At 40.6% G+C, this 21,361-nt stretch overlaps 1 protein-coding gene across 1 annotated transcript in view; it reads right to left on the reverse strand.

Moving 5' to 3' along the window:
* RNFT2 (ring finger protein, transmembrane 2) overlaps window positions 1–21,361 on the reverse strand; it is a 259,024-nt gene that overhangs the window by 48,489 nt on the left and 189,174 nt on the right. The window contains exon 9 of the mRNA XM_053701690.1: window positions 20,986–21,087. Coding sequence (XP_053557665.1) covers window positions 20,986–21,087 — 102 coding nt within the window. The remainder of the gene's footprint in view (window positions 1–20,985; window positions 21,088–21,361) is intronic.

Genomic DNA, 21,361 nt, shown 5'->3' on the forward strand with positions numbered 1-21,361 from the left:
GCTAATCACTAAGTCACTTTATATTCATTTAATCAATTTATATGAGCTAACAGTATCCCATTGGTATTTGTAGATTTTTTTTTCTTAAAATGTCCCAAATATAATGTCAGTGGCAACATTAGTATAAAGACTTGTTTGTTGTACACAAATGGTGTCTCACTGGCATAAACTAACTGACATGTATAGGAGAATGATGGGGAATTTTTTATTCATTGTTATATGTGGTTAGTTTGCTCTCCAAAAATGAGGGAGTTTTCCAAATATTAAATAAACTCCATATAATAAATGACATAGGAATTATTTCTAACTGGAAAGCTCTTTATTATTAGTGAAAATAAGCAAGTATTTTTAATTTAGTAAAAATGAATACATTTGTAAGTAAATAAATCTCGATGTGTATGCAGCTCAATAGTTTTCTTTTATACAGCAATTTTTGTATTATAATTCTATACTATATGTGTGTGTGAGACTTTGTGAGAGAGAGGCAGCATGTGAGTGTGTGTCTGTGACTGAGTCAGTGTGAAAAAAGAGAGCATGAAAGACTGTGTGAGAGAGAGAGAGAGTGAGAGAGTGTATGACATATTACTTTGGTACCACATGCAATAATGTCATGCTAATAAAGTATTCTTGACTTGACTTGTGTGAGAGAATTTGCGTGAAAGAGAGGGAAAAGGAGTGCTTTAGAGAGAGGGTGAGTGACTGTTTGAAAGCCGAGGAGAGAATCAGTGTGAGAGAGAGTGTGGAAGAGTTTAAGAGAGAGGGGGAGAGAGACAGGAGGGTTTGAGAGTGATAGGATGAGAGTTTGAGAGAAGGGACATTTTGACAGGGGGGAGAGAGGAAGAGTGAGTGTTAGAAAGTGGAGGAGTATGAGATAGAGAAATAGTGGACTGTGAAGGAGAGGGTGAGACAGAGTGAGAGAGCTATGTAGGATATATAAGTGGAAGACGTGTAAATTAAAGTGGTTCTGATAATATGTGCGGTTTAACCAACTGCAAGGAACTAATTTAACTCAGACTCAGTCAAAAGTTAGATTATATTTTCATTTTTTAATTTTTCTCCCTTTTATGTAATTAGGATTTTTAAAGGAAAAGAAAAAAGTTTAATTTCGGAAGAAGGAACAAGCAAAAAAAAAAAAACTGCCTCTGACATTGATGTGGATGACTTATCAAGCCTCTCTAAAGCCTCTGTAGCTTTGCAAAGGGCTTGAATCAGATGAATAGTTGTGGGTACCTCCAAATTAGGAAGTTCCTGATGTGCCCCTTTAATATTAAAACCCAGCATCACCTGCAACATGCATTCTGGTGAGCCAATTGATTATTTAAAACTGTTTCTGCCAGACAGCTTCTTTGAAAATCTGCAAAGCAAACAAACCATTATGCCCAACAGTTCTTGGAAGCTAAGCCAGACTCCAGCTGTGCCAAACGTAAGCTGTGGCAAAGCACTGACATGGCAGAGATGAGATTATTTTGGGTGCTGTTGCTTGTTATGGGCATTATAAAAAAAAACTACCATCAAAATGTATTGGAGCAAAAACCTAATTCTGACTTCCCCCCTATTCCCAGCTATCATGTCTAGGATCAGATACCAGATGCTACTCTAACAACAGCGCTTGCCCCACTAAAAGTGATCGAAATTATGACAGGCTTGTCAAAATCCGCTCCCTTTTAACATATTTATCTAAAAGATTTTCCGAAGTGTATGTTCCCAAACAACAAATTTCTACTGATGAGTCTGTAATGCAGTTTAAGGTTAGGCTGCTGTTCAAGCAGTACATCCCCTCAAAAAGGGCTCACTGTGGGGTACAATTTTATAAATTGTGTACAACAAGATACAATTGTGCCTTAAGAATATACACAACATGAGAAAGCATATTAGATCCCCCAGGTTGTCCATAATCTATAAGCACAAGTGGAAATATAGTATGGGACCTTATCCTTCCGTTACTTAAAGGGACAGTCAAGTCTAAAATAAACTTTCATGATTTAAATAGGGCATGTAATTTTAAATAACTTTCCAATTTACTTTTATCACCAATTTTGCTTTGTTCTCTTGGTATTCTTAGTTGAAAGCTAAACCTAGGTAGGCTCATATGCCAATTTCTTAGACCTTGAAGGCTGCATTTTGACAGTTTTTACCACTAGAGGGCATTAGTTCATGTGTGTCATATAGATAACATTGAGCTCATGCACATGAAGTTACCTAGGAGTCAGCATTGATTGGCTAAAATGCAAGTCTGTCAAAAGAACTGAAATGAGGGGGCAGTTTGCAGAGGCTTAGATACAAGGTAATCACAGAGGTAAAATGTGTATTATAACTATGTTGGTTATGCAAAACTGGGGAATGGGTAATTAAGGGATTATCTATCTATTTAAAGTGAAGGTAAACTTTTTGGTTTGTGATTACACCCAAACATTCTTCATTATTATTATAAAGCAGTCGCTAACTTTTTTTCTATGTGCCTATTCTATTTGTATATAATACATAATTATAAATGTTCGTTCCGTTTCCTACCCGACTCTTCCCAGCAGCTACTTCCGTGTTTTACTGATTTCTATCTGTGAGCGGTCCCACCCGCTCTCTGCGTCGGTAAAAAGCACATTCACAGCAATTTTTTTTCTGTGCATGCGAGACTTACACCCGATACATAGTATTCAATTAAGTACATTCTTCATTGAGTACTATACTGCCAGCGATATCAGACGCGGAATAGAGATTTTGGAATTACAAATTGACTTAGTTTCTTCTAATAGCTATGTAAGTGCAAGCAATGCAAATGATATAGGTACCTACGTTACTGAATTACAGTTTTGCAATGATGCTATTTCTTTTATTATTTCATAATATTGCAATCTAAAAGATTGTAATTTTAGTGCAATGTAATCACTTGTTTTACAATCCTCATTCTTCTAACATTTTTTAAACACTAAATATTCCTTTTTTGAAAAAAATATTCTTATTTTTTAAAATGCAGGTAATATAATACTATTAAAAATCAATATGAGAAAGAACGATATTCTGTGACAAGGCTAGTACTAAAATTCAGACCTTACATGCGCTTCTCCAACAATAGTTTAATAGTTGTAAATTATTTACAAAGTATATTATCTAGTTGAAATTGTAATTCAAAGTTTTTTGCAAATGAGTTTAAAATTTAGAGCGCTATCGCTATTATAGTTATGAATATTGTCTCTTTCTTTCTTTGATATTTCCAATAATAGATATATAAAATATGTAATTTCGTTCATACAATTATTATTGAAACAAAAAGGTTTACTGTTTAAAATATTCATTACAGCAATATCAGGTTTTTGCCGTAGTTAGACAGTATACTGAATAATGCTAATTTCTAAGTCAAAGTGGAAACAAAGTGAAACAGAGCATGCATGTCTCATGAACGAGCACCCTCAGGAAATAGGATTATACACGTTCAACGCATGCGCATAGTAATGTAGTGACGTTTCAATTAGGGCTGACCACCCAGGGGGAAAACGATCATTTGATGCCGATATAGAGGTAGAATGTCAATCAAGTTGCATACCATGTCGGGCGGAGGAAACAATCCGAACGGCGGATAATGAAATAATAAAAAATTACGCTATTTATCCATATTTAAAAAATCTGATGAATTAAACTTATGCTAAATTTCAATTAAGTTTAAGATGGCGTAAAGGAGTTTGCTTAACTTTACCTTACCTTTAAACAACAAAAATTCTTTTAATACAGGCTACAATTTATTGAGTTATTTACAAATTTGTTTTATTTTGACACTTGTGCCGACAAAGCAGAAGAGGATTTCCATAACAGCTGGTGAGGCCCATGTAAAAGTGTGGAAATACATTTGCTTTGCATCAGGGCGAACTTTGATGTTCAGATTTACGGGCAAGAGAAATGTCCGATGCACATTGAAGCCACAGAGCCAGTAACAGAAAGAAGCATGAGTCAATCAGCAAAGCAAACTGTGTCTTTGATTACAATAAATATATGGGGGAGGGGATCAAACTGGCTGACCAGTGTTCGAAGCCATACCTGGTGTATCGCGAAAACACCATTTTAAATAAAAAAGTTGCCATATACCTCACACAAATGGCAATCTTCAACTCCTATGTATTATACAAGTAGTCAGGTACAAACTGCAAAGTAACTTACCCTGGACTACTTCTTTCATGAATTGGATAGAACATATAGGGCTAGATTACGGGTGGAGCGCAAATGTTTAAAGCCAAACCATTGGGGTTTTTCGCAAGGGCTTTGCGCTCGTCAGGATTCCTGCTGGTATTACGAGTTGAAAGTTAACGAGATCGATTGAGCGCAATCACAATTTATTCATGATTACCATGACTTCAGAGCTCTGGCCAACTGTTTTGCAAAACATTAAAGTGTCACAAAACAAATAAAAATACATTATAAGGTTTAGTTACACTCATAACACTATCTAATAGAAATTATTTTTTTTTAAAAATGTTGCACACAAAAGTTATAAAGGCTCAGAAGAAAAGAAAAGCCAAAGGGCTTTAACATACATATACATGTCTAAAGATGTGTGTATATGTATATATATATATAAATATATATATATATATATATGTATATTTATTTATATATATATATATATCTATATATATTTTCAGACATATATAAACACAGAAATACGTATGTACACATATATAGACACATACAGTATATAATGTTCTGCACATAGCAGAATATGTTCTATGCATTTCTAAAAAGATATTCCTATATATATGTATATATATATATATATATATATACCTAAATATAATTATTTACAGGTATACAGTTGTATGCAAAAGTTTAGGCACCCCTGACAATTTCCATGATTTTCATTTATAAATAATTGGGTGTTTGGATCAGCAATTTCATTTTGATCTATCAAATAACTGAAGGACACAGTAATATTTCAGTAGTGAAATGAGGTTTATTGGATTAACAGAAAATGTGCAATATGCATCCAATCGAAACTAGACAGGTGCATAAATTTGGGCACCCTTGTACCTGTAACTACCTAGCACTGATTAATTGGAACACACAATTGGTTTGGTGAGCCCATTAAGCCTTGAACGTCATAGACAGGTGCATCCAATCATGAGAAAAGGTATTTAAGGTGGTCAATTGCAAGTTGTTGTTCTCTTTGACTCTCCTCTGAAGAGTGACAACATGGGGGCCTCAAAACAACTCTCAAATGACCTGAAAACAGGAACATAGTGAGGAAATGGAAGACCACAGGCATAGTTCTTGTTAAGGCCAGAAGTGGCAGGCCAAGTAAAATACCGGAGAGGCAAAGGATGGTGAGAACGGTCAAAAACAGCAAACCTCCAAAGACCTACAACATCTTGCTGCAGATGGTGTCACTGTGCATCGTTCAACAATTCAGCGCACTTTGCACAAAAAGAAGCTGTATGGGAGAGTGATGCAGAAGAAGCCTTTTCTGCACACACGCCACAAACAGAGTCGCTTGAGGTATGCAAACGCACATTTTGGAAGAAGGTGCTGTGGACTGATGAAACAAAGATTGAGTTATTTGGTCATAACAAGGGGCGTTATTCATGGCGACAAAAGAACACAGCATTCCAAGACAAACACTTGCTACCCACAGTAAAATTTAGTGGATGTTCCATCATGCTGTGGGGCTGTGTGGCCAGTGCCGGTACTGGGAATCTTATTAAAGTTGAGGGTCGCATGGATTCCACTCAATATCAGCAGAAACTTGAGAATAAATATGGTGACCAAAGGGCCCCTCCTGCAGGAGGATTAGTAATGCCCTGGGGAGCTGCATGTGCAATCGGAAATAAGTGTAAGGAACGCACTTTGCGGGACGGAGAACCCTCAGAGGTGGACGGCTCAGTTGTACTAAATATCTTATTCTTTTTAGATATTGCAATTTTATCAAAGGATGTGGAACAAAGTTGAGCAGGCGGATCAACCAGAACCTCCTCACAATAGACACAGTTATTTGGTTTAATTAAAGAGGGAGTACCCTCTAACATATCAGAGTCCTCCATAGCTTGAGCCTTTATTGCGGACTAGATAGAAATTAAATGGCACCTTTATATCCCAATGGCCGGGGCACTCACCACCTCCTATGACCCGAACCACAGAGAAACCGTTCGTCTCCTACAACCGCCGGTCAAGAGAGAGGACGTTTAAGAGGTCACACCCGGTCACAGGGAGTGCCATGCAGGAACGCCCCTGCACTAGAGAGAAAACGTGCCAAAAAAGTCCTGCGCCGATCTCTCGCTAAGAAAACTGACTGTTCACACACTGACAGAACCTCATCTCACACATGTCGCAGCATTAAACACAATAATAACAATATTATGCACGGAGCCCCCCCCCCCCCTGTTCAATAACCCCCTACCCGAGAGTATTACCCTTGATTCTATACAGATAAAAACATAATTTATGCTTACCTGATAAATTCCTTTCTTCTGTAGTGTGATCAGTCCACGGGTCATCATTACTTGTGGGATATTAACTGCTCCCCTACAGGAAGTGCAAGAGGATTCACCCAGCAGAGTTGCTATATAGCTCCTCCCCTCTACGTCACCTCCAGTCATTCGACCAAGGACCAACGAGAAAGGAGAAGCCAAGGGTGTAGTGGTGACTGGAGTATAATTTAAAAAATATTTACCTGCCTTAAAAAACAGGGCGGGCCGTGGACTGAGCACACTACAGAAGAAAGGAATTTATCAGGTAAGCATAAATTATGTTTTCTTCTGTTAAGTGTGATCAGTCCACGGGTCATCATTACTTGTGGGATACCAATACCAAAGCAAAAGTACACGGATGACGGGAGGGATAGGCAGGCTCTTTATACAGAAGGAACCACTGCCTGAAGAACCTTTCTCCCAAAAATAGCCTCCGAGGAAGCAAAAGTGTCAAATTTGTAAAATTTGGAAAAAGTATGAAGCGAAGACCAAGTTGCAGCCTTGCAAATCTGTTCAACAGAGGCCTCATTCTTAAAGGCCCAAGTGGAAGCCACAGCTCTAGTAGAATGAGCTGTAATTCTTTCAGGAGGCTGCTGTCCAGCAGTCTCATAAGCTAAACGAATTATGCTACGAAGCCAAAAAGAGAGAGAGGTAGCAGAAGCTTTTTGACCTCTCCTCTGACCAGAGTAAACGACAAACAGGGAAGACGTTTGTCGAAAATCTTTAGTTGCCTGTAAATAAAATTTAAGGGCACGAACTACATCCAGATTGTGCAAAAGACGTTCCTTCCTCGAAGAAGGATTTGGGCACAAGGATGGAACAACAATCTCCTGATTGATATTCCTGTTAGTGACTACCTTAGGTAAGAACCCAGGCTTAGTACGCAGAACTACCTTATCCGAGTGAAAAATCAAATAAGGAGAATCATAATGTAAGGCTGATAACTCAGAGACTCTTCGAGCCGAGGAAATAGCCATTAAAAATAGAACTTTCCAAGATAACAACTTTATATCAATGGAATGAAGGGGTTCAAACGGAACACCCTGTAAAACGTTAAGAACAAGGTTTAAACTCCATGGTGGAGCCACAGCTTTAAACACAGGTTTAATCCTGGCCAAAGCCTGACAAAAAGCCTGAACGTCTGGAACTTCTGACAGACGCTTGTGTAACAGAATGGACAGAGCTGAGATCTGTCCCTTTAAGGAACTAGCGGATAACCCCTTTTCTAAACCTTCTTGTAGAAAAGACAATATCCTAGGAATCCTAACCTTACTCCAAGAGTAACCTTTGGATTCGCACCAATATAGGTATTTACGCCATATTTTATGGTAAATCTTTCTGGTAACAGGCTTCCTAGCCTGTATTAAGGTATCAATAACTGACTCAGAAAAACCACGCCTTGATAAGATCAAGCGTTCAATTTCCAAGCAGTCAGCTTCAGAGAAGTTAGATTTTGATGTTTGAAAGGACCCTGAATCAGAAGGTCCTGTTTCAGAGGTAACGACCAAGGTGGACAGAATGACATGTCCACCAGATCTGTATACCAAGTCCTGCGTGGCCATGCAGGCGCTATTAGAATCACTGATGCTTTCTCCTGTTTGATTCTGGCAATCAATCGAGGAAGCATCGGGAAAGGTGGAAACACATGAGCCATCCTGAAGGTCCATGGTGCTGTCAAGGCATCTATCAGGACCGCTCCCGGATCCCTGGATCTGGACCCGTAGCGCGGAAGCTTGGCGTTCTGTCGAGACGCCATGAGATCTATCTCTGGTTTGCCCCAACGTCGAAGTATTTGGGCAAAGACCTCTGGATGAAGTTCCCACTCCCCCGGATGAAAAGTCTGACGACTTAAGAAATCCGCCTCCCAGTTCTCCACTCCCGGGATGTGGATTGCAGACAGGTGGCAAGAGTGAGACTCTGCCCAGCGAATTATCTTCGATACTTCCATCATTGCTAGGGAGCTTCTTGTCCCTCCCTGATGGTTGATATAAGCTACAGTCGTGATGTTGTCCGACTGGAACCTGATGAACCCCCGAGTTGCTAACTGGGGCCAAGCCAGAAGAGCATTGAGGACTGCTCTCAATTCCAGAATGTTTATTGGAAGAAGACTCTCCTCCTGATTCCATAGTCCCTGAGCCTTCAGAGAATTCCAGACAGCGCCCCAACCTAGTAGGCTGGCGTCTGTTGTTACAATTGACCAGTCTGGCCTGCTGAATGGCATTCCCCTGGACAGATGTGGCCGATAAAGCCACCATAGAAGAGAATTTCTGGTCTCTTGAATGGAATGAAGGACACGGCATGCACTTTGAAGTTTTGTTAACCTGTCCTCTGTCAGGTAAATCTTCATTTCTACAGAATCTATCAGAGTCCCCAGGAAGGGAACTCTTGTGAGTGGAAAGAGAGAACTTTTCTCTTCGTTCACTTTCCATCCATGCGACCTTAGAAATGCCAGTACTATCTCTGTATGAGATTTGGCAGTTTGAAAGCTTGAAGCTTGTATCAGTATGTCGTCTAAGTACGGAGCTACTGAAATTCCTCGCGGTCTTAGTACCGCCAGAAGAGTGCCCAGAACCTTTGTGAAGATTCTTGGAGCCGTAGCCAGTCCGAATGGAAGAGCTACAAACTGGTAATGCCTGTCTAAAAAGGCAAACCTTAGATACCGGTAATGACTTCTGTGAATCGGTATGTGAAGGTAAGCATCCTTTAAATCCACTGTGGTCAAGTACTGACCCTCTTGGATCATGGGCAAAATTGTTCGAATAGTTTCCATCTTGAACGATGGAACTCTTAGGAATTTGTTTAGGATCTTTAAATCCAAGATTGGCCTGAAGGTTCCCTCTTTTTTGGGAACTACAAACAGATTTGAGTAAAACCCTTGTCCTTGTTCCAACCGCGGAACTGGATGGATCACTCCCATTAATAAAAGATCTTGTACGCAGCGTAGAAACGCTTCCTTCTTTCTTAGGTTTGTTGACAACCTTGACAGATGAAATCTCCCTCTTGGGGGAGAGGATTTGAAGTCCAGAAGGTATCCCTGAGATATGATCTCTAACGCCCAGGGATCCTGAACATCTCTTGCCCAAGCCTGGGCGAAGAGGGAAAGTCTGCCCCCCACTAGATCCGGTCCCGGATCGGGGGCCCTCAATTCATGCTGTCTTAGGGGCAGCAGCAGGTTTTCTGGCCTGTTTGCCCCTGTTCCAGGACTGGTTAGGTTTCCAGCCTTGTCTGTAGCGAGCAACAGCTCCTTCCTGTTTTGGTGCAGAGGAAGTTGATGCTGCTCCTGCTTTGAAATTACGAAAGGAACGAAAATTGGACTGTCTAGCCTTGGCTTTGGCCTTGTCCTGAGGCAGGGCATGACCTTTACCTCCTGTAATGTCATCAATAATCTCTTTCAAGCCGGGCCCGAATAAGGTCTGCCCTTTGAAAGGAATATTAAGCAATTTAGATTTAGACGTAACATCAGCTGACCAGGATTTTAGCCACAGAGCTCTGCGTGCCTGAATGGCGAATCCTGAATTTTTAGCCGCAAGTTTAGTTAAATGTACTACGGCATCTGAAATAAATGAATTAGCTAACTTAAGGAATTTAAGTTTGTGTGTGATGTCATCTAGTGTGGATGATTGAAGTGTCTCTTCCAGAGACTCAAACCAAAATGCTGCTGCAGCCGTGACAGGTGCAATACATGCAAGAGGTTGCAATATAAACCCTTGTTGAACAAACATTTTCTTAAGGTAACCCTCTAATTTTTTATCCATTGGATCTGAAAAAGCACAGCTATCCTCCACTGGGATAGTGGTACGCTTAGCTAAAGTAGAAACTGCTCCCTCCACCTTAGGGACCATTTGCCATAAGTCCCGTGTGGCGGCGTCTATTGGAAACATTTTTCTGAATATAGGAGGGGGTGAGAAAGGCACACCGGGTCTATCCCACTCCTTAGTAACAATGTCAGTAAGTCTCTTAGGTATAGGAAAAACGTCAGTACTCGTCGGTACCGCAAAATATTTATCCAACCTACACATTTTTTCTGGGATTGCAACTGTGTTACAATCATTCAGAGCCGCTAATACCTCCCCTAGTAACACACGGAGGTTCTCAAGCTTAAATTTAAAATTTGAAATGTCTGAGTCCAGTTTATTTGGATCAGAACCGTCACCCACAGAATGAAGCTCTCCGTCTTCATGTTCTGCAAACTGTGACGCAGTATCAGACATGGCCCTTGCATTATCAGCGCACTCTGTTCTCATCCCAGAGTGATCACGTTTACCTCTTAGTTCTGGTAGTTTAGCCAAAACTTCAGTCATAACAGTAGCCATATCTTGTAATGTGATTTGTAATGGCCGCCCAGATGCACTCGGCGCTACAATATCACGCACCTCCTGAGCGGGAGATGCAGGTACTGACACGTGAGGCGAGTTAGTCGGCATAACTCTCCCCTCGTTGTTTGGTGAAATATGTTCAATTTGTACAGATTGACTATTTTTTAAAGTAGCATCAATACATTTAGTACATAAATTTCTATTGGGCTCCACTTTGGCATTAACACATATAGCACAGATATCTTCCTCTGAATCAGACATGTTTAACACACTAGCAAATAAACAGCAACTTGGAAATACTTTTCAAAGTAATTTACAAATAATATGAAAACGAACTGTGCCTTTAAGAAGCACAGAAAAATATTATAACAGATAAAATAATTAAGTTATAGCATCAATCTTTGTCAGAATATACAGTTTTAGCAAAGGATTGTTCCCCTCAGCAAATGATAACTAACCCAGGCAGCAGAAAAAAAATACACAAATAAACGTTTTTTATATCACATTCAATACAATCAGCACAGCTCTGCTGTATGATTACTTCCCTCAAAAAAGACTCTTGAGATCCCTGAACTCTGTAGAGATGAACCGGATCATGCAGGAAGAAAATGAACCTCTGACTGAGTTTTTCTGATGCATAGTGAAAGCACCAAAATGGCCCCTCCCCCACACACATAACAGTGAGAGGGATCAGTGAACTGCTCTAATTTAAATCAAAACTATTGCCAAGTGGAAAAAAAGTGCCCAAAACATTTTTTCACCCAGTACCTCAGAGAAAAACAGAATTTATGTTTACCTGATAAATTACTTTCTCCAACGGTGTGTCCGGTCCACGGCGTCATCCTTACTTGTGGGATATTCTCTTCCCCAACAGGAAATGGCAAAGAGCCCAGCAAAGCTGGTCACATGATCCCTCCTAGGCTCCGCCTACCCCAGTCATTCGACCGACGTTAAGGAGGAATATTTGCATAGGAGAAACCATATGATACCGTGGTGACTGTAGTTAAAGAAAATAAATTATCAGACCTGATTAAAAAACCAGGGCGGGCCGTGGACTGGACACACCGTTGGAGAAAGTAATTTATCAGGTAAACATAAATTCTGTTTTCTCCAACATAGGTGTGTCCGGTCCACGGCGTCATCCTTACTTGTGGGAACCAATACCAAAGCTTTAGGACACGGATGAAGGGAGGGAGCAAATCAGGTCACCTAAATGGAAGGCACCACGGCTTGCAAAACCTTTCTCCCAAAAACAGCCTCAGAAGAAGCAAAAGTATCAAACTTGTAAAATTTGGTAAAAGTGTGCAGTGAAGACCAAGTCGCTGCCCTACATATCTGATCAACAGAAGCCTCGTTCTTGAAGGCCCATGTGGAAGCCACAGCCCTAGTGGAATGAGCTGTGATTCTTTCAGGAGGCTGCCGTCCGGCAGTCTCGTAAGCCAATCTGATGATGCTTTTAATCCAAAAAGAGAGAGAGGTAGAAGTTGCTTTTTGACCTCTCCTCTTACCAGAATAAACAACAAACAAGGAAGATGTTTGTCTAAAATCCTTTGTAGCATCTAAATAGAATTTTAGAGCGCGAACAACATCCAAATTGTGCAACAAACGTTCCTTCTTCGAAACTGGTTTCGGACACAAAGAAGGCACGACTATCTCCTGGTTAATGTTTTTGTTAGAAACAACTTTTGGAAGAAAACCAGGTTTAGTACGTAAAACCACCTTATCTGCATGGAACACCAGATAAGGAGGAGAACACTGCAGAGCAGATAATTCTGAAACTCTTCTGGCAGAAGAAATTGCAACCAAAAACAAAACTTTCCAAGATAATAACTTAATATCAACGGAATGTAAGGGTTCAAACGGAACCCCCTGAAGAACTGAAAGAACTAAGTTGAGACTCCAAGGGGGAGTCAAAGGTTTGTAAACAGGCTTAATTCTAACCAGAGCCTGAACAAAGGCTTGAACATCTGGCACAGCTGCCAGCTTTTTGTGGAGTAACACAGACAAGGCAGAAATCTGTCCCTTCAAGGAACTTGCAGATAATCCTTTCTCCAATCCTTCTTGAAGAAAGGATAGAATCTTAGGAATCTTTACCTTGTCCCAAGGGAATCCTTTAGATTCACACCAACAGATATATTTTTTCCATATTTTGTGGTAAATTTTTCTAGTTACAGGCTTTCTGGCCTGAACAAGAGTATCAATAACAGAATCTGAGAACCCTCGTTTTGATAAGATCAAGCGTTCAATCTCCAAGCAGTCAGCTGGAGTGAGACCAGATTCGGATGTTCGAACGGACCTTGAACAAGAAGGTCTCGTCTCAAAGGTAGCTTCCATGGTGGAGCCGATGACATATTCACCAGATCTGCATACCAAGTCCTGCGTGGCCACGCAGGAGCTATCAAGATCACCGACGCCCTCTCCTGATGGATCCTGGCTACCAGCCTGGGGATGAGAGGAAACGGCGGGAATACATAAGCTAGTTTGAAGGTCCAAGGTGCTACTAGTGCATCTACTAGAGTCGCCTTGGGATCCCTGGATCTGGACCCGTAGCAAGGAACCTTGAAGTTCTGACGAGAGGCCATCAGATCCATGTCTGGAATGCCCCACAGTTGAGTAATTTGGGCAAAGATTTCCGGATGGAGTTCCCACTCCCCCGGATGTAATGTCTGACGACTCAGAAAATCCGCTTCCCAATTTTCCACTCCTGGGATGTGGATTGCAGACAGGTGGCAGGAGTGAGTCTCCGCCCATTGAATGATTTTGGTCACTTCTTCCATCGCCAGGGAACTCCTTGTTCCCCCCTGATGGTTGATGTACGCAACAGTCGTCATGTTGTCTGATTGAAACCGTATGAACTTGGCCTTTGCTAGCTGAGGCCAAGCCTTGAGAGCATTGAATATCGCTCTTAGTTCCAGAATATTTATCGGTAGAAGAGATTCTTCCCGAGACCAAAGACCCTGAGCTTTCAGGGATCCCCAGACCGCGCCCCAGCCCATCAGACTGGCGTCGGTCGTGACAATGACCCACTCTGGTCTGCGGAAGGTCATCCCTTGTGACAGGTTGTCCAGGGACAGCCACCAACGGAGTGAGTCTCTGGTCCTCTGATTTACTTGTATCTTCGGAGACAAGTCTGTATAGTCCCCATTCCACTGACTGAGCATGCACAGTTGTAATGGTCTTAGATGAATGCGCGCAAAAGGAACTATGTCCATTGCCGCTACCATCAAACCTATTACTTCCATGCACTGCGCTATGGAAGGAAGAGGAACGGAATGAAGTGTCCGACAAGAGTTTAGAAGTTTTGTTTTTCTGGCCTCTGTCAGAAAAATCCTCATTTCTAAGGAGTCTATTATTGTTCCCAAGAAGGGAACCCTTGTCGACGGAGATAGAGAACTCTTTTCCACGTTCACTTTCCATCCGTGAGATCTGAGAAAGGCCAGGACTATGTCCGTGTGAGCCTTTGCTTGAGGAAGGGACGACGCTTGAATCAGAATGTCGTCCAAGTAAGGTACTACTGCAATGCCCCTTGGTCTTAGCACCGCTAGAAGGGACCCTAGTACCTTTGTGAAAATCCTTGGAGCAGTGGCTAATCCGAAAGGAAGCGCCACGAACTGGTAATGCTTGTCCAGGAATGCGAACCTTAGGAACCGATGATGTTCCTTGTGGATAGGAATATGTAGATACGCATCCTTTAAATCCACCGTGGTCATGAATTGACCTTCCTGGATGGAAGGAAGAATTGTTCGAATGGTTTCCATTTTGAACGATGGAACCTTGAGAAACTTGTTTAAGATCTTGAGATCTAAGATTGGTCTGAACGTTCCCTCTTTTTTGGGAACTATGAACAGATTGGAGTAGAACCCCATCCCTCGTTCTCCTAATGGAACAGGATGAATCACTCCCATTTTTAACAGGTCTTCTACACAATGTAAGAATGCCTGTCTTTTTATGTGGTCTGAAGACAATTGAGACCTGTGGAACCTCCCCCTTGGGGGAAGCCCCTTGAATTCCAGAAGATAACCTTGGGAGACTATTTCTAGTGCCCAAGGATCCAGAACATCTCTTGCCCAAGCCTGAGCGAAGAGAGAGAGTCTGCCCCCCACCAGATCCGGTCCCGGATCGGGGGCCAACATTTCATGCTGTCTTGGTAGCAGTGGCAGGTTTCTTGGCCTGCTTTCCCTTGTTCCAGCCTTGCATTGGTCTCCAGGCTGGCTTGGCTTGAGAAGTATTACCCTCTTGCTTAGAGGACGTAGCACTTGGGGCTGGTCCGTTTCTACGAAAGGGACGAAAATTAGGTTTATTTTTGGCCTTGAAAGACCTATCCTGAGGAAGGGCGTGGCCCTTACCCCCAGTGATATCAGAGATAATCTCTTTCAAGTCAGGGCCAAACAGCGTTTTCCCCTTGAAAGGAATGTTAAGGAGTTTGTTCTTGGAAGACGCATCAGCTGACCAAGATTTCAACCAAAGCGCTCTGCGCGCCACAATAGCAAACCCAGAATTCTTTGCCGCTAACCTAGCCAATTGCAAAGTGGCGTCTAGGGTGAAAGAATTAGCCAATTTGAGAGCACGGATTCTGTCCATAATCTCCTCATAAGGAGGAGAATCACTATCGATCGCCTTTACTAGCTCATCGAACCAGAAACACGCGGCTGTAGTGACAGGGACAATGCATGAAATTGGTTGTAGAAGGTAACCCTGCTGAACAAACATCTTTTTAAGCAAACCTTCTAATTTTTTATCCATAGGATCTTTGAAAGCACAACTATCTTCTATGGGTATAGTGGTGCGTTTGTTTAAAGTAGAAACCGCTCCCTCGACCTTGGGGACTGTCTGCCATAAGTCCTTTCTGGGGTCGACCATAGGAAACAATTTTTTAAATATGGGGGGAGGGACGAAAGGTATACCGGGCCTTTCCCATTCTTTATTTACAATGTCCGCCACCCGCTTGGGTATAGGAAAAGCTTCTGGGGGCCCCGGGACCTCTAGGAACTTGTCCATTTTACATAGTTTCTCTGGGATGATCAAATTCTCACAATCATCCAGAGTGGATAATACCTCCTTAAGCAGAGCGCGGAGATGTTCCAACTTAAATTTAAATGTAATCACATCGGGTTCAGCTTGTTGAGAAATTTTCCCTGAATCTGAAATTTCTCCCTCAGACAAAACCTCCCTGGCCCCCTCAGACTGGTGTAGGGGCATTTCAGAACCATTATCATCAGCGTCCTCATGCTCTTCAGTATCTAAAACAGAGCAGTCGCGCTTACGCTGATAAGTGGGCATTTTGGCTAAAATGTTTTTGATAGAATTATCCATTACAGCCGTTAATTGTTGCATAGTAAGGAGTATTGGCGCGCTAGATGTACTAGGGGCCTCCTGAGTGGGCAAGACTCGTGTAGACGAAGGAGGGAATGATGCAGTACCATGCTTACTCCCCTCACTTGAGGAATCATCTTGGGCATCATTTTCAGTGTCACATAAATCACATTTATTTAAATGAGAAGGAACCCTGGCTTCCCCACATTCAGAACACAGTCTATCTGGTAGTTCAGACATGTTAAACAGGCATAAACTTGATAACAAAGTACAAAAAACGTTTTAAAATAAAACCGTTACTGTCACTTTAAATTTTAAACTGAACACACTTTATTACTGCAATTGCGAAAAAGTATGAAGGAATTGTTCAAAATTCACCAAAATTTCACCACAGTGTCTTAAAGCCTTAAAAGTATTGCACACCAAATTTGGAAGCTTTAACCCTTAAAATAACGGAACCGGAGCCGTTTTTAACTTTAACCCCTTTACAGTCCCTGGTATCTGCTTTGCTGAGACCCAACCAAGCCCAAAGGGGAATACGATACCAAATGACGCCTTCAGAAAGTCTTTTCTATGTATCAGAGCTCCTCACACATGCGACTGCATGTCATGCCTCTCAAAAACAAGTGCGCAATACCGGCGCGAAAATGAGGCTCTGTCTATGATTAGGGAAAGCCCCTAAAGAATAAGGTGTCTAAAACAGTGCCTGCCGATATTATTTTACCAAAATACCCAGATTAAATGATTCCTCAAGGCTAAATATGTGTAATATATGAATCGATTTAGCCCAGAAAATGTCTACAGTCTTAATAAGCCCTTGTGAAGCCCTTATTTACTGTCTGAATAAAAATGGCTTACCGGATCCCATAGGGAAAATGACAGCTTCCAGCATTACATCGTCTTGTTAGAATGTGTCAAACCTCAAGCAGCAAAAGACTGCTCACTGTTCCCCCAACTGAAGTTAATTCCTCTCAACAGTCCTGTGTGGAACAGCCATGGATTTTAGTAACGGTTGCTAAAATCATTTTCCTCTTACAAACAGAAATCTTCATCTCTTTTCTGTTTCAGAGTAAATAGTACATACCAGCACTATTTTAAAATAACAAACTCTTGATTGAATAATAAAAACTACAGTTAAACACTAAAAAACTCTAAGCCATCTCCGTGGAGATGTTGCCTGTACAACGGCAAAGAGAATGACTGGGGTAGGCGGAGCCTAGGAGGGATCATGTGACCAGCTTTGCTGGGCTCTTTGCCATTTCCTGTTGGGGAAGAGAATATCCCACAAGTAAGGATGACGCCGTGGACCGGACACACCTATGTTGGAGAAAAAACGTTTTTACATGCCAGCAAAAAAACATTTTACCTCAATAATTAATTGTCATTTAAAACCTATTGCAAGTCCCTGCAAAATAGGTTAAGTCTATGTATACAGTTTAAAAGCCAGAGAAGTACCATTTCCCAGAAAACTGAAGTGTAAAATATACATACATGACAGCCTGATATCAGCTACATCTACTGCATTCAAGGCTGAGTTTACATTATAACGGTATGGCAGGATTTTCTCATCAATTCCATGTCAGAAAATAATAAACTGCTACATACCTCTTTGCAGATTAATCTGCCTGCTGTCCCCTGATCTGAAGTTTACCTCACTCCTCAGATGGCCGAGAAACAGCAATATGATCTTAACTACTCCGGCTAAAATCATAGAAAAACTCAGGTAGATTCTTCTTCAAATTCTACCAGAGAAGGAATAACACACTCCGGTGCTATTATAAAATAACAAACTTTTGATTGAAGATATAAAAACTAAATATATCACCATAGTCCTCTCACACATCCTATCTAGTCGTTGGGTGCAAGAGAATGACTGGAGGTGACGTAGAGGGGAGGAGCTATATAGCAACTCTGCTGGGTGAATCCTCTTGCACTTCCTGTAGGGGAGCAGTTAATATCCCACAAGTAATGATGACCCGTGGACTGATCACACTTAACAGAAGAAAGGAGACACACTGTGACCCTGTCTTCTTACGTTATCATATGTGTATAAATGAAACGATCTTACCAGAATCTATGATGTGGAATAAGAACACAGCCTTTCAAGTGTGACAGGGTAGTAGCATCGCTCCTGACATGAACTTGAGAGCAGGAAAGCAGGCAGCGAAACTCGTCAACGCTGATTGCATATGGAGCTGTTAATCTGAGTCAAGATGGTTTCGCAGAAAGGCTCTCCCTGTATCTCCGGACACTAACATTCATCCATCCTCTCACTGAGAGGCTGACAGGACTTCTTAAAACTCCAGTCCCATTTCAAAGAGTACTACCCTCCATAAGAGACTACTCCGAATCTTCCGACACTTCTCTGCCAACCTCCTGTGACGAAAGGCAAAGAATGACTGGGGGATAATGGGGAGTGGGGGAGGTATTTAAGCCTTTGGCTGAGGTGTCTTTGCCTCCTCCTGGTGGCCAGGTTCTTATTTCCCACAAGTAATGAATGAAGCAGTGGACTCTCCTCCCATTAAGATGGAAATGGCACTTAGCTTACACGCCTTGTTGCTGAGCATCATATGACGTGATCACCAATTAGAAACGAGTGGCCTGATTTAAAGTGTGTCTCACATACACGATAACTAGCAGCTCTTTCTAATGGCGGTTCAGACGCCGAGTTTGTAACATTGAAAGTCTAAGGTATGTTTTTGTGAGAGTGTTTATTACAACTACATAGGTTATATTATTTTGATGATGGTTTAATGAATGCATTTGTTAAACTTTGATGTAATAAGTTAGTGTTATAGTTATCTATTGCCAATTGCGGTATTTTGTAATCTATTGCAGAAATTGACATTTTGTTGCTGTGGTGAATGCATTGTGTGTTACTTTGTAAGGGATAATCACATACGGATTTATCCAGTGTGTAGAAAAGATAATAGAGGTGTAGGTGAAGGGCTTATAATAGTGATAATAAAATAGTTACTAAGTATTGATATTAATGAGATACTATAATGTAATATATTGTTTATATTTTAGATGGTCTTGAAGACGGCTTAATGTTTAAGCCGAAACATCGACCTTGACATATGTTGATGTAACGTATTGATGAATAAAATATAATAAAATGCATGAAGTTGAAACATTATATATATATATATATATATATATAATAAAATATATACAATCCTTGCACTAAAATGTTCCTACATAGAATATTAGAATACGACAAAATATCACCTGTTTTTAGACTCACCTACTTCTACAAATTTGTGTTTACAGAAACAAGGATTTTGATCTCTGACATTAATAACAAAGAAATCTAAGGCTGAAGGTTAAAGAGACAGTCAACACCAGATTTTTTGTTGTTTAAAAAGATAGATAATCCCTTTATTACCCCTTCCACAGTTTTGCATAACCAACACAGTTATATTAATACACTTTTACCTCTGTAATTACCTTGTATCTAAGCCTCTGCAGACTGCCCCCTTATTTTATTTCTTTTTGACAGACTTGCATTTTAGGCAATCAATGCTGCCTCCTAGAAACCTTCACGTGCGTGAGCTCAATAGTATCTATATGACACACATGAACTAACGCCCTCTAGTAGTGAAAAACTGTCAAAATGCATTCAGATAAGAGGCGGCCTTCAAGGTCTAAGAAATTAGCATATGAGCCTACCTGGGTTTAGCTTTCTACTAACAATACCAAGAGAACAAAGCAAAATTATTGATAAAAGTAAATTGGAAAAGTTGTTTAAAATGACATGCCCTATTTAAATCATTAAGTTTATTTTGGGCTTGACTATCCCTTTAAAGGGACAGTCAACTCAAATGTTTTATTGTTTTAAAAGATATAGAATACCTTTATTACCCAATCCCCAGTTGTGCACAGAAAACATGGTTATATTAATAGACTTTTTACCTCTGTGATTACCTTGTTTCTAAGCATCTTCTGACGGCCCCCTGATCACATGACTTTATCTATTGACTTGTAATTAAGTCAATTAGTGCTCTGTTGTTAGAATCCACGGGCATCAGCACAATGTTATCTATATGGCTCACATGAACTAGCTTCCCCTGATGTAAAAAGCAAATACAAAAGCATGTGATCATGGGGCTGTCTTTAGGGACTTAGAAACAGACAGAAATTTAGAGGTTTAAAGGTTATAAAGTTTGTTAATATAACCATGTTGGTTGTGCAAAGCTGGGGAATGGGTAGTAAAGGCGTTATCTATCTTTATAAACAATAACAATTTTTATGTTGACTGTCCCTTTAAGGTCAGGTAAGGATTATTAGTCTAAGAGAGCTATGTGGACATGAAACCCATTTAATGCCTCTTTAAAAATAAAGGGTTCTTATTATATATTTCTATTGCAAATGGGGTGATAATAGCTTCTTCAGTGTTGTTAGACCACACAAAACAGGATCAACATTTGTGTGGTATTTTGCAATTGTTATAAAAATCACCTAGAAGCTGGGCAGACAAAGGACCACTCATTTAAGATATATGACAGGGTCTTAGAGAATTGTATTATTGGACTATTACTTGCATATAACTATGTGTATAGCACCAATTAAAGTTAGCCCTACAGCAGCAACTCACTACTGGGCCATAGTTGCAAACATCTGGTGTTCAAGAGGCATATGTGTGTAGCCACCAATCACCAGGTAGCTCACAGTAGTGAATCGCTTCTCTGAAGCCTACCTAGGTATGGTTTTTAACAAAGCATACCCAGAGAGTAGAGTACATTTAATAAAAGAAGCAAATTGAAGAGTCTCTTAAAATTGACGCTCTATCTGAATAATGAAAACATAATGTTTACATTATTTGTCTTATACTTCATATTATTGATGAGCAAAGCAAGTAAATCGATGTATTTATTATGTTAGAAAGTGCACATATTATTAGACATTACCTGGCACATCAGAATTAATGGATCTTTGAAATCTGCTTGGCAGATGGCACAGATATCTCCAGCTTCAGTGCACTGCTGATTAGTGGCCCGAACTCCATATTTCTGTTTATGAAAAAAAAAATGAACTTGCATTTATACTTATACACCCTTACATAGACAAAAGCATGAAAATACACAGAAATCTGCATGACTATACATACAAAGCTACAAGTTAAATCAATATGAGATAATGTGACATGAACCGTAACATTAGAGAAGACATTATGCACACTAATAATAATGTTATGAGTCATTATCGTGTGTTCCATTAGGCTGCAACATGTAAGTTCAGTGGCTTGGGAACATGAAGACTATAGCTCAGAAAGACAACAACGAT

The sequence above is a fragment of the Bombina bombina genome, chromosome 2, assembly GCF_027579735.1.
Source record: "Bombina bombina isolate aBomBom1 chromosome 2, aBomBom1.pri, whole genome shotgun sequence".
In the NCBI taxonomy this organism is placed as follows: domain Eukaryota; kingdom Metazoa; phylum Chordata; class Amphibia; order Anura; family Bombinatoridae; genus Bombina; species Bombina bombina.